The sequence below is a fragment of the Sinocyclocheilus grahami genome, unplaced genomic scaffold (genome assembly GCF_001515645.1).
Source record: "Sinocyclocheilus grahami isolate Dianchi unplaced genomic scaffold, SAMN03320097.WGS_v1.1 scaffold875.1, whole genome shotgun sequence".
Lineage (NCBI taxonomy): Eukaryota > Metazoa > Chordata > Actinopteri > Cypriniformes > Cyprinidae > Sinocyclocheilus > Sinocyclocheilus grahami.
In genome coordinates, this window is record NW_015506054.1 from 753,961 (window position 1) to 767,994 (window position 14,034).

Below are 14,034 nucleotides of genomic sequence, written 5' to 3' on the forward strand. Positions count from 1 at the left end.
TATATATATATATATATGTATATGTGTGTGTGTGTGTGTGTGTGCATTTTATAATTTATTTCTTAGTTATCAGAGTACATCTTACAAGAAAATAATATTTCAGTCTTTCTACTATAAAATTCATGTTTAAATCAATGCATTACTTGCCGCTTCTTTGTAATTAATTGTGAAATTAAATTAAAAGTGAAAATTGCTTCTACACAAATTATTCTAAATATTTTTTGAGTATTTTAATTATTAAATTACTTATATATAATTTACATTATATACGTTTTTTTGTTTGTTTTGTTTAGTTTTTTTGAGCTGATAATAAAGCTTTTATTCATGTCAGCAGTATCCGTGAATCTGGATTGTGTTCTGATCCATATGTTTTTCCGGTTGTTGTTCTGGATGATTATGCTGCAGTGAACGGATGGGATTTCAGGCTCATTGCAGCTTCTCAAATAACCAGACATTGATTTTTCCCCCTCAATCCTCCATCCAGCGCTACAGCGTCTCTAAACCGCTGCCTCTCACTGTGTGCTTACAGATGAGGAGAAATGGAGCTGTTCTCCAGCATTTCTGAGTGTTCAAATGTATTCTGACACTCTTATTGAGTTTCAATGAGACAGGTGTTGAGTCTCCAGGTTTCATTGTTTTACCACAGTAATCTCGTCCTGCTCACTGATGTGTGTAAATTATTATGAGTATCTCTGTTGATGAAGTTCATCGCCGTTAGACCCGTGATTGTTCTGCTCCACGAGGACCAAATTAAATGTGCGGATCAGAGTTTATAATGACTGACATACCTGAAGATTATAAGAGTGTGTGTGTGTGTGTGTGTGTGTGCCAGCAGTGTTTCTGTGCAGATGGAGATAATTGTGATTGTCATTGTAATTAGGGGCTTCGCTAATTGAGGAGGGAGATTCATTTGGAGCCATTTTCACGCTTCATTGTGATTGTGTTTAGTCTCGTTCACACTGATGATGATTTAAACCGCTGGAGTCAGAGTCTGTGCAGCATCGCATCAAAAGCACTTTCTCACCCTGAACTCTGGTTAAAAATGAACGATGGTCTGTCAATGTGTCTTTGCCGTGAACGGCCCTGGCTTAATACATAATAATAATAATAGTAATAGCTCTTATTGTTATTAAAATAATTATAAACATTTATTGTAAATATAATTAATAATTAATTGGGAGGATATGTAAAAATGAAATGGGTCTGAAGATACATCAGGCAAAGATGAAGTGCTTGCAACCTGAACATAATGTACAATGCACAGGGAAACCTGGTGAGATGGAGGAGAGGCAAACCACAGCCCCCGGAATCTCCAGGCACATAATGAAGATGAGAGCAGGAACAACATCACCGATGTGTCACAAAGCACCAGACAGAGGCGGAGGGTACACAGGACATTAGACAACCTAGACAGGATACATGTGTAGGAGTGGTCCGAAAGGAACCAGTGAACTGGCCCGCAGCAGTGGCAAGGAAGGAGTGGCAGAGGATTGATCATGATGTGGACGAGGTGCTGGAAACAGCCTTGGCAGGAGATGTGGGGAAGAAGCTCAAGGCTATGGCTTCCATTATTTGGAGCATATGTGGTGATCGCTTTGGAAAGAAAGAGCCTAAGGTCAAAACATAACAAACATTGTCCAGTCAAAGGAAAACGAATGCGTGAAGGAGATAGACATCCTTAGAGGGGATCTGTGGATGCTGAGGAAGGCATTTTGTGAAGCAAAAGCGGATGAGAGACCAGTACAGAAATTCGTGACAACCTGAAGGAGCGCATTAAGACCTTGTGAAGAGCTGAATGTCACCGCAGGGACAAGAAGCGACGAATGAAGGAGCGGGCAGATTTCACCAAGAATCAAATATCTGTCGAAACTTCTGGCCGATGTAAGATCAGGGCAGCTGAAAGCAACAAAGGAGGAGGTGGAGGAGCACCTTTGTCAGTTCCATAGTGACCCTAGAAGGGAGGACAGCCTGGAGGAGATGGAAAAACTTATAAAACCAACAGAACCTGGCCAGTGGCATCCAGCAAGTACCTATATTCTCTTCAGAGCTGAGGAACCGAGCTGGCAGGACTTGAACACCTTTCTCAGGAAGGCCAGAGCAAAATCAGCCCCAGGGCCAAATGGCAATCCGTACAAGGTGTATAAATATTGCGAAAGACTCAGGAGACGACTTTGGAAGCTACTGAGAGTGGCATGGAAGAACGACTTCCTCGCTGACAGTTGGCTGGTCGCTGAGAGATGATTCATCCCTAAGGAAGAAAATTCTACAGGAATCAAGCAATTTCGTGCCATCTTACTCCTCAACATCGAAGGCAAGATTTTTCTTGGGATTCTGGCAAAGAGGCTGACCACCTTTATGATGGACAAATGGGTACATGGACACATCCGTCCAAAAGGGGGGGAGTGCCAGGGGTAGCGGGCTGTCTTGAGCACACCAGCATAATCACTAAGATCATCGAAGATGCGATGAGGAACCATGGTGACCTGGCAGTTCTGTGGCTGGATTTAACAAATGCATATGGGACGAAACCCCATAAGTTGGTGAATTTGACGTTGAAAACCTACCATGTCCCAGAGCGTTTCCAGAAGCTCTTGCAGTGCTACTATGACAACTTCAACATGCGCTTCACCTGTGGAGACTTCACTACCAAATGGCAGAGGCTAGAGGTGGGCATTGTCACTGGCTGCACAATTTCAGTGACTTTGTTTTCGGCAGCGATTAACATTCTCGTTAAGTCAGCAGAGAAGTTGTGGCGGGGTGCAGTGTTGGCCAGTGACATCCAGCAGGTACCTATAAGAGCATTTATGGATGACCTCACCATCGCGGCAAAATCAGTACCTGAAAGATGGATCTTGGAGGATCTGGTTGAGCTCACGGATTGGGCAAGGATGAAGTTTAAACCTGAAATGTCCAGAAGTCTGGTATTGAGGAAGGGGGACATTCAGGACCAGTTCCAATTTAGGATCAAAGATACCATCATCGCAGTGGTAAAAGAGAAACCAGTGAAGAGCTTGGGGAAGTGGTATAGGGCAGACCTCAATGATAAGCAGAGTATGAGGGAGATGATTATCCAAGCAGACATCTGGATGACATCCTTAGAGAAGAGCGGCCCACCCGGCAAATATAAGGCCTGGGGTTCGCAAGGCTGAGGAGGAAACCCTGCATGTCAAGGCTGTTGCCATGAAAAAACAGGACAGCTGGACAAGGTGGGAGGGCCCTGATGTGGCAGGACATTTGGACCATGGAAGAATGCAGGATAAAGTTCTTGATGTGTTCTATTTACGATGTCCTGCCTACTCCATCAAACCCCTCCATATTTGGGGGATGGCAGAGAGCCCCAGCTGCGCACTATTTGGAAAGCAAGCCAATCTTGAGCATGTCCTCTCAGCCTGCCAGTCAAGTTTGGCAGATGGGAAATTCCAGTGGCATCATGACAAGATCCTGTCTCAGTTGGCGGATGGTGTGAAACAGGCAAGGAATAAGGTTAAACAATGTTCCGACGGGCACCACTTTGGAAAGAAAGAAAAAGGAAAGGAAAGGACGTGATGTGTGGCCAAGTATGGTGTCCCATACTTGGAATTTGTGCTCTGAATTTAACCCATCCAAGTGCACACACACAACAGTGAGTAGTGAACAAACACGCACACACACCGTGAACACACACCCGGAGCAGTGGGCAGCCAATGCTGCGGTGCCCGGGGAGCATTTGTGGGTTCAGTGCCTTGCTCAAGGGTCTCACCTCAGTCGTGGTATTGAGGGTGGAGAGAGCGCTGAATATTCACTCCCCCCACCTACAATCCTTGCTGGACCTGAGACTCGAACCCACAACCTTCGGGTTCCGACTCTCTATCCATCAGGCCACGACTGCCCCTTTTTCCAGTTCATCAGGACAGGAGAGAGCACTGCTGCAGGACTGAGGAGTAGAGGGGTCCTGGCCTCAGCAAATGACTGGGAGATGCGGGCAGACCTGAAGAAGCGGCTTAAATTCCCAGAGGAGATAGCACACACTAGCCTCAGACCGGATATTGTCCTCTGGTCTAGAGGTACCAAGCAGGTGGTGCTCATAGAAGTACCCTGGGAGGGAAGGATGGAGGAGGCACATGAGCGCAAGCTCGAAAAATATTAAGGCTTTATCCTCGAGAGCCAGCAAAATGGATGGAAGGACTGAAAATTACCACTAGAGGTCAGCTGCAGAGGTTTTGCTGGACAGTCACTCTGGAGAACCCTTGGGCTGCTGGGGATTGAAGGGATGGCCAGGCAGAAAACAGGCAGAAACAGCATCTCATTGGATCTGGATACAGCGGGAGGTGCGGTGGCAGAGCCAACCTGTTGAAGGACGAACAACGACATAGAGTTAGGTGGTGGCCAGCAGGGGTAGATCCAGGATGCTGGATGTGGTGTCGAGCCCTCCCGAGGTGTCATGGGCTTAAATTGGTGGAACACCAAGGAAGGGGGGTGCCCATCTGACGACCGGCTGTAGCTACTAACCCTTGTACAGTAGAGAGATGTAACCAAGCCTTGACCTGGTGCTTAAAAGGAGGAGAGAAGGAGAGGAGAAGCAATGCCACTGGCTCAAAGTTGGTGCAGGGCCGAGTACCTGTAAAGGTGGGCCAGTTGCATGGTCTCATTGTATTTTGCATAATAATAATTATGATCAAATATAGAGTAAAATAAGTAATAATATTAATTACTATTATTGTTAGTAAAATGCTTAATAAACAAATATTAATAAACATTTATTATAAACTATTATTACTAATATTAAAAATAATAAAAAATATATATTAAAGTAATAACAACAATAATAATAACAACAACAACTGTTGTTACAAATTATTTGTATAATACATTTTATAATTATTTTGTATTAACAATTACTCTTATTGTTATTGAAATCGCAAGTATTATAAAAAATAATTTCTGCTCTTAATAAAATAATTATAAACATTTATTATAAAAAGTAATAAATCATCTTAATAATAATAATAATAAAAATTATTATTATTATTAAATTAATAAAATATACTATACAAAATTATTCATATGAATTACTATTAAATTAATTAATTAATAAAATTTGTTATAAATTATTATTGTTTTTTTGTGTAATACATTCTATAATTATTTTGTAATAGTTATCATTATTATTATTATTTTATAATTAAATATGTTTTATGATACATGTTTATACTTATTTTATTTATTTATGTGTTTATTTATTTATTTATTATTAAAAATAAGTATAAATATGTATTATACAGTTTCATGTTTGGCGAAAATAAAAAAAAAATAGGGTTTTATGATTATGGCCATAACATTTCAGTGTGAAAACAGTGTGTGTGACTGAATTTGTAGTTTAATGTGTGAATGAGTGAATCTTTGTTGGTTTACCTGTCTCTCCTGTGTGTGTGTGTGTGTGTGTGTGTGTGTGTGTGTGTGTGTGTGTGTGTGTTTCAGCACCACCAGCTCCACGGCCAGCAGCTGTGACACTGATTTCTCCAAAGACGACGAGCAGCGTCTGAAGGACTACGTGCAGCAGCTGAAGAACGACCGGGCGGCTGTCAAGCTGACCATGCTGGAGCTGGAGAGCGTCCACATCGACCCGCTGAGCTACGACGTCAAACCCCGCGGAGACTCGCAGAGACTCGACCTGGAGAACGCTGTGCTCATGCAGGAGCTCATGGCCATGAAGGTACAGTACGACGCGCTTCATCAGATGAACCGGAATAATCAACCTCATGCTGATCTAAAAATAATAATAATAATAATAATAAATCAAACTACTCTCAGAACAAATGTCTTGATTAGGAATACTTAGTTCATGATTCAAAGTCTGATGTTATTTGAGGGAAAATGCTCACCAAGCCTGCATTTATTTGATCAAAAATACAGTAAATATTGTTAAATATTATTATGATTTAAAATGGCTGTTTTCTATGTGAATATCTGTTAAACTGTAATTTATTTCTGTGATCAAAACTGTATTTTCAGCATCATTACTCCAGTCTTCAGTGTCACATGATCTTCAGAAATCAGTATAATATCCTGATCTGCTGCTCGAGAAACATTTCTGATTATTATCAAAAACCATTAAAAAAAACATTTTATTACTTATAACATTACATTAACTTTAAATATTTTATAAAATAAAACAAAACATAAACATTAACTGAAATAAAAAGAAAATATTATGTTTATAAAATAGAATAAAATAAAATTAATTTCAGCTAGTTGCCAAGGCAACATTTCTCATTTTTCTCATTTAGTTTAAAAGCACTAAAATAACTAAAACTAAAGCTAAAAATGTAAACTTAACAAAAAATTATAGACATAAAAAAAAGAATAAAAATGACAAAAACACATTTGAATAAAACAATTAATAAAATAATTTTAATAAAATTAACATCATAAAACTTCAAAATTAAACTGAAAACAGAAAATATAAATAAAAAAATCTAATTGAAATAAAAAAATTAAAACAAAAAAATGAACAAAAACTATAGTAGCCTATCAACTATACTGAAATAACACTGTTTTGAAAGCTGTTGTGCTCCTTCATATTTTTGTGGAAATATTTAGTGATACATTTTATTTTTCAGGATTCACAGATGACTCGAAAGCTCAATAGAATCTTTTATAACATTATAAATGTCTTTATTGTCACTTTTGATCAATTGAATGCATCCTTGATGAATAAAAGTGTCTATTCCTTTTAAAAAATATATACAATTATTGTGATCCCAAACTTTTGAACAGTAATTTAAAATATACATATCAGTATTTTATAATCCATCTGCCATTGACCAACACACACAAAGCATCTACTGATAGTGTCTCACATTATAATGAAGCGAAAGCTGTACATTTTTTGTTGGATGAATGACTGAAGGTTGAGTTTATTACTGTCAGATTCAATCTGTGAAATGAAGCGGCGGTCTTTCACAGAAGCTACAGCAGATTTCTCCATGTTTGACTCTCTCAGCATCTCTTCATCAGCACACTGTTTCCTCTTGCTTGATCCGTCAGTGACCTTCAGCTTCGGCACTCGGAGCAGCGGCGCGTGTTTGAAATGTGAGATCCGATCGGACGCAAGGAGAGATGATTTAGATATGAACAGCTCCGTCAGCTGACAGTTCTACAGAAACACTGACTCCAGATCAGTGTGAAAGACTCGCCCTTCAGAGAATCACTGTATGATTCACATCTAATGGGATGTGGCAGAAACGTTGGGTCTGAAAATACAAATGCAGTTGCAATATGTGCGTGTTTGGGATTCCCAAATGTTTTTTATCAGCCGAAACTCTTTGAGCTAAAATATTTTCTTGAAGTTAATATTTCAAGTATTTATCAACATGTTCACAGTTCTCTGATCATGTGGCATGCAGGTAAACAAATAAAATATTTAATAGTTTTTAGTAATTATTTTATTTTTATTTTTTAATTATTTTCATTTTAATTTATTTCAAATTAAATATTTTGTCTTTTTTAGTAAGTGTTTTATTTTTATTATATAAAAATAATAAAAGTAGTTGTTTAAAAATAACGTATTTATTTTTATTAATGTTTTTCATGTTTTCATAATGTTTGTTTTTATTTGAAAATTATTGAATCTTTTAAATAAAATATTTTTATATTATATTTTTATAATAAATATTTATTGTCTTATTTTATTAATTCTGTTTTAAATTTTTTTTTCCAAAAATATGTAAAATTGTTCACAGTTTTCATAATATTTTATATATTAGTAAGTGTTTTATTTTAAAAATATTTGTTTTAATTTATTTCAATGAGAATATTTCATCGTTTTAGTAAGTGTTTTACTTTTTATTTTTTATAATTTATTTGAATGTTATTTCAGAAATATTTAATATTATTCACATTTTTCATATTCCTCTTAATATTTCATAATTAATTAATCTTAATCAACACCCATTTGGGAAACCCTGGTATACGCAATAGAGTTTTTCTCGTGTTTATATAGATCATAAGTCAATATAATTGGATAAGAATGCACTAAACCCCTCATGTAGCGTCCAGGCGGTTCTTCATTGCATCAAACACACGATCTGACCGCGTCAGGGTTTGAGGAGTGTGTGTTTGTGAACCGTATCTGCGTCGTGAGATGCTTTCAGCGGTGATGTGTCATGTCAGGAGAGGAGCTGTAGGTCACAGATGTGTGTGCGTGTGTGTGTTCAGGAGGAGATGGCGGAGCTGAAGGCTCAGCTGTATCTGCTGGAGAAGGAGAAGAAAGCTCTGGAGCTGAAGCTGAGCACGCGGGAGGCTCAGGAACAGGCCTATCTGGTGCACATCGAGCATCTGAAGTCTGAGGTGGAGGAACATCAGGAACAGAGACGGCGATCGCTCAACTCCACCGGCAGCAGCGCTGGAGCCAAAGACAAGAGCGGGAAGGTACAGTCCATACAACACAACATACAGCAACACACTGCCAGGTGTCTGTTCACATATCCATATGCACATCTGTGGATATATCATTAAAAACCTAAATGGAAACACCAAGATGCAAATACAGTTTCACACTTTTTTTGTGGAAAATTTGAGGAAATATTGGTTAAAATCTCATTTGCTGGCGTTTAACATTTTTGCACAGACTACCATACAAAAATTATGAAATATTATGAACTATTAAATGTTATTACAATGTAAAAGAACTGTTTTCTGTTTGATTATATTTTAAAATGTAATTTATTCCTGTGATGCAAAACAGTGTTATTTTAGTATCATTGAGATACAGTTTTTGTTCATATCTTGAATTAGATTTTATTTAATATTTAAATTTAGTCGTAGTTTGTCATTTTATTTTGTGTTATTTTGTTAGTTTTATTCCTTTTAAATGTCTGTATAGTTTTTAGTTTTTATAGTTTTTCATTTTAGTTGTAGTTATTTTAGTAGTTTTTTACTGTAATTTTAATTTTATTTAATTTTATATTTTTTAAGTATTTATTTATTTTAAATGTTTTATTTTAGTACTTCAACTTAAACTAAAAATTCAACCTAAATTGAAAATAAGAATTGTTGACTTGGCAACTAGCTGTAATGCAATAAGGTTTATTATTATTATTATTATTTTATTATTGTTATTATTATTTTATATTTTGAACAGTACTGTATATCAAGATTATTTTACCCTGGTCTCCAGATATCTGCACTGCCGTTAGCCATTGATGAATCTTTGTTAGTTGGCCACTAATTGTTAAATGATTAGAAAATTAGAAATTTGCATACAAATTAGTTGCTATTAAATAAATATTATACAATGAATAAATATATTTAAATAAATATATATAATGAATCGTGATATTTAGCTATGGGTTTAGTTGCTCTATGATTGATGGATTGATAATCCTGAATCTAAAGAATCTGTGGTTTTATAATCAACGTTTATCAGCAGAGAGAGTCTCTTGTCTGTCTGTGAGATGTGAGTACCTGTCTGTCTGTCAGTCCATCCATCCATCTACATCTCTCTCTCTGTCTGATGTCTGTCCGTCCGTCAATCTGTCTGCTGTCTGTCTGTCTGTCTCTCTTGTCTGTCTGTGAGATGTGAGTACCTGTCTGTCTGTCAGTCCATCCATCCATCTACATCTCTCTCTCTGTCTGATGTCTGTCCGTCCGTCAATCTGTCTGCTGTCTGTCTGTGTGTATCTGTTCGTCTGTCTGACTGTCTGTCTGTCTGTCTGTCCGTCCATTTGCTGTCTGGCCGTCCATCAATCTGTCTGTATCTGTCTGTCTGATGTCTGTCTGTCTGTTCGTCCATCTGCTGTCTGTCTGACTGTCTCTCTCTCTGTCTGATGTCTGGCCGTCCGTCAATCTGTCTGCTGTCTGTCTGTCTGTCCGTTCGTCCATCTGCTATCTGTCTGTCTGATGTCTGGCCGTCCGTCAATCTGTCTGTCTGTCCTGTGATGCAAAACAGTGTTATTTTAGTATCATTGAGATACAGTTTTTGTTCATATCTTGAATTAGATTTTATTTAATATTTAAATATTAAATGTCTGGCCGTCCGTCAATCTGTCTGTCTGTCTGTCTGTCTGTCCGTTCGTCCATCTGCTATCTGACTGTCTGATGTCTGTCCATCCATCTGTCTGTATCTGTTCGTCTGTCTGACTGTCTGTCTGTCTGTCCGTCCATCTGTCTGTATCTGTTCGTCTGTCTGACTGTCTGTCTGTCTGTCCGTCCATCTGTCTGTATCTGTTCGTCTGTCTGACTGTCTGTCTGTCTGTCCGTCCATCTGTCTGTATCTGTTCGTCTGTCTGACTGTCTGTCTGTCTGTCCGTCCATCTGTCTGTATCTGTTCGTCTGTCTGACTGTCTGTCTGTCCCTCTGTCTGGCCGTCCATCAATCTGTCTGTATCTGTCTGTCTGATGTATGTCTGTCTGACTGTCCCTCTGTCTGTCTGTTGGCTGTCCGTCAGTCCATCTGTTTGATCTCTCTGTCTTGATGTCTGTCCGTCTGTCTGCTGTCCTTCTGTCTGTCTGTCAGTCCGTCCATTCATCTGTCTGTATTAGGGCTGCACGATAAATTGCATGCGATATTTAGCGCGCATCTTGTCAGAAAAGCCGGTTCTGTAATCAGCGGTAAATCTCCATCACCACGTTCATATTTGTGCGATTTTTGGCGCAGCTCGTCAGTGAACAATGGCTCTGTGTAGTTAATGCTGCTCAATGTGAAAGCCCGCAGGTGATGGAGCTTTACTGATAAGATGTGCGTTAAATATCGCATGCGATTTATCGTGCAGCCCTAGTCTAGATCTGTCTGTCTGTCCGTCAGTCTGTCCCTCTGTTTGTCTGATGTCTGTCCATCTGTCTGTCCATCCGTCAGTCCATCCGTCTGTTTGTCCATCCGTCTATCTGTCTGTCTGATGTCTGTCTGTCCATCCGTCCATCCATCCATCTGTCTGTATCTGTCTGTCTGTCCATCTGTCTGTATCTGTCTGTCTGTCCATCTGTCTATCTGTCTGTCTGATGTCTGTCCGTCTGCTGTCCGTCCATCTGTCTGTATCTGTTCGTCCATCTGCTGTCTGTCTGACTGTCCCTCTGTCTGTCTGTCTGTCTGTCTATCTGTCTGCTGTCTGTCTGTCCGTCCGTCCATCTGCTGTCTGTCTGGCCCTCTGTCTGGCCGTCCATCAATCTGTCTGTATCTGTCTGTCTAATGTATGTCTGTATCTGTTCGTCCATCCGCTGTCTGTCTGACTGTCCCTCTGTCTGTCTGTTGGCTGTCCGTCAGTCCGTCTGTTTGATCTCTCTGTCTGATGTCTGTCCGTCTGTCTGCTGTCCTTCTGTCTGTCTGTCCGTCCATCTGCTGTCTGTCTGACTTGTCCCTCTGTCTGTCTGTCAGTCCGTCCATTCATCTGTCTGTATTAGGGCTGCACGATAAATCGCATGCGATATTTAGCGCGCATCTTGTCAGAAAAGCCGGTTCTGTAATCAGCGGTAAATCTCCATCACCACGTTCATATTTGTGCGATTTGTGAACAATGGCTCTGTGTAGTTAATGCTGCTCAATGTGAAAGCCCGCAGGTGATGGAGCTTTACTGATAAGATGTGCATTAAATATCGCATGCGATTTATCGTGCAGCGCTAGTCTATATCTGTCTGTCTGTCCGTCAGTCTGTCCCTCTGTTTGTCTTATGTCTGTCCGTCCGTCCATCCATCTGTCTGTATCTGTCTGTCTGTCCATCTGTCTATCTGTCTGTCTGATGTCTGTCCGTCTGTCTGTCCATCCGTCTGTCTGTATCTGTCTGTCTGTCCATCCGTCTATCTGATGTCTGTCCGTCTGTCTGTCCATCCGTCTGTCTGATGTCTGTCCGTCTGTCTGTTATCTGTCCTTCTGTCCGTCTGTCCGTCCATCTGTCTGTCTGTCCATCCGTCTATCTGCCTGTCTGTCTGTCTGTCTGTGTATGTCTCCAGCAGCAGCTCGTGTGAATTATCGATGAGTATCTTCTCTCTCTCTCTCTCTCTGTTTCGATCGATTGCTCTGCTCTGTTCTCGTGTCTCTGCCATCTGTGGGTGTGAGAGCGGGTTCGTCTGCTGTCGATTTCTCCTGTGCTGCGCAGGCGTCTGCGTTACACGCGATGTTCTCTTACAGTCTCTGCAGATCCCAGAACGCCTCATCAAACCTGTGACCTTGGCATTGCTAGCGCAGCGCTCTACTGTGCACATAATCCTCTTATCTATAGGCACCAGATAAGATTCAGTTGTTTTTAATAAGAGTTTGTTATGATAGTTTCATTTACGTTTATGCATTTAACAGACACTTTTATCCAAAGCTGCTTGCAATAGAGGAATGTAAGCAATCAGTTCATGCATTCCCTGGAATCGAACCCATGACCTTGGTGTTGCTAGCGCCATGATCTACTGTTTGAGCTTCAGGAATACAGTTACGCTATCATTATTGGGTAAACATGTCTGCTTATCAAATAAATAAATGGACATGAAATATTGGTTCATTGCGTTAGAAGAATGAGAATGAAACGAGGACTTATTTCAGTGGTTCTCAGAGGGCCTCAAGATGACTTAAAATGATTTAAAATACGTTAAAACAACTAAAACTCAAGACACTTTTTAAAATAATTTTTTTATTTTAGTTTATATTTTAGTAATGTGTTTTTGTCATTTTTATTAAATTTTTATGTTTCTATTTAGCTTTGATTTATTTTTATTTCAGTTTTAGTTTTAGTAATTTTTGTACTTCAACTTATTTCAGTAAGTTGCCAAGGTAACAACAAGTTTTTTTCCCATTATTTTTATTTTATGTGTATTTGTTTTTTGATGTCAGTTTATCTTTATTTTTTGTTTACTTATTTTTTTTTAGTTGTTTATTTCAACTTATTTCATTTAGTTGCCAAGGCTGTTTCTGATGTTTCTAAGGTTTTCCATCTTTAAGTTTTTCATATAATATTTAATTTTGTTATGTGCGTTTGTCTTTTTATATATGTTTAGTTTTAGTCATTTTAATACTTCAACTCATTTCAGTTAAATGTGCAAATAACATGATTTGCATAAAATGTGATTGCTGTGAAACTGTCATCATAAATATGGAAGGAAACCGTGATTAGACAGTAAATTGTGATTATGTTATATTTGGCTATTATATGTTAATGAGCTCATGGTTCTGAAACACGAGACTTCATGCAGACACATAAATCTGTAGTATCTGTCTGTCTGCAGGACTCTGGTGATTCTCCAGCGATCAGTCTGTCTGATCTGAGGAGTCTGAGCGACAGCGACCTCGCGGCGGAGCTCACCAGCGCACTCAGGAGGTCAAACATCTTTTTTCTGACTGAAATAGTTTATTGGACCGTTTTCTTTTTTTTTGTAGATATGTTTTTTGTTGAGTATCATATTTGATGCATCAGGCTTTTATGGCTCATATAGTCTGATAAAGTGAGAATATGGAGGAAAAACAGCTCAGTTTTATTCAGAGACTAAACGGAGCAAAAATATGAATCTGGTGCAGATGCTGATATTTATATGATGAAATTCTGATGCTTGTAATGTAAATCAATTAGATCTTTCTAACAGTACAGCAGATGCTGACATAAAATGATCTAGATATCAGCCGTGGCTCAATATCTCCAGTAATAATAGATAAGATGAGAGTGAAATGCTCCAAACATATAATGCAGTGATTGAGAGCTGAAGAAATAAAGGCTCCTCAGAAGATGTGAGATGTTCTGGAGGCTTGTGAAGATCATTCCTCCGCTGAGGAACAGTGAAAGTAAAGCTTCTGGAAACAAACGCTCCTCAAAAGATGCTGAGGATCAGATTTGCGTGTGTGTGTGTGTTCCAGAGAGAAGAAGCTGAAGGGTCGTGTTCAGGAGTTGGTCGCGGCGTTAGAAAGACTCACTAAGAGCAGTGAAGTCCGACATCAGCAGTCGGCGGAGTTCGTTAACGACCTTAAACGAGCCAACAGGTACCACACACACACACACAGACATACACAGACAGACACACACACACACACACACACACACACACACACACACACACACACACACACACCCACACACACACACACACA

The 14,034-nt window shown here is 39.2% G+C and overlaps 1 protein-coding gene across 2 annotated transcripts in view; it reads left to right on the forward strand.

Annotated features, from left to right (window-relative positions):
- The window catches only part of LOC107563422 (MCC regulator of WNT signaling pathway), a 126,942-nt gene that overhangs the window by 110,526 nt on the left and 2,382 nt on the right, over positions 1-14,034 (forward strand). For both annotated transcript variants that reach the window (XM_016248300.1, XM_016248301.1), the window contains 4 exons: positions 5,458-5,692; positions 8,197-8,409; positions 13,182-13,273; positions 13,804-13,926. In XM_016248300.1, the coding sequence (XP_016103786.1) occupies positions 5,458-5,692; positions 8,197-8,409; positions 13,182-13,273; positions 13,804-13,926 (663 nt within the window). The remainder of the gene's footprint in view (positions 1-5,457; positions 5,693-8,196; positions 8,410-13,181; positions 13,274-13,803; positions 13,927-14,034) is intronic.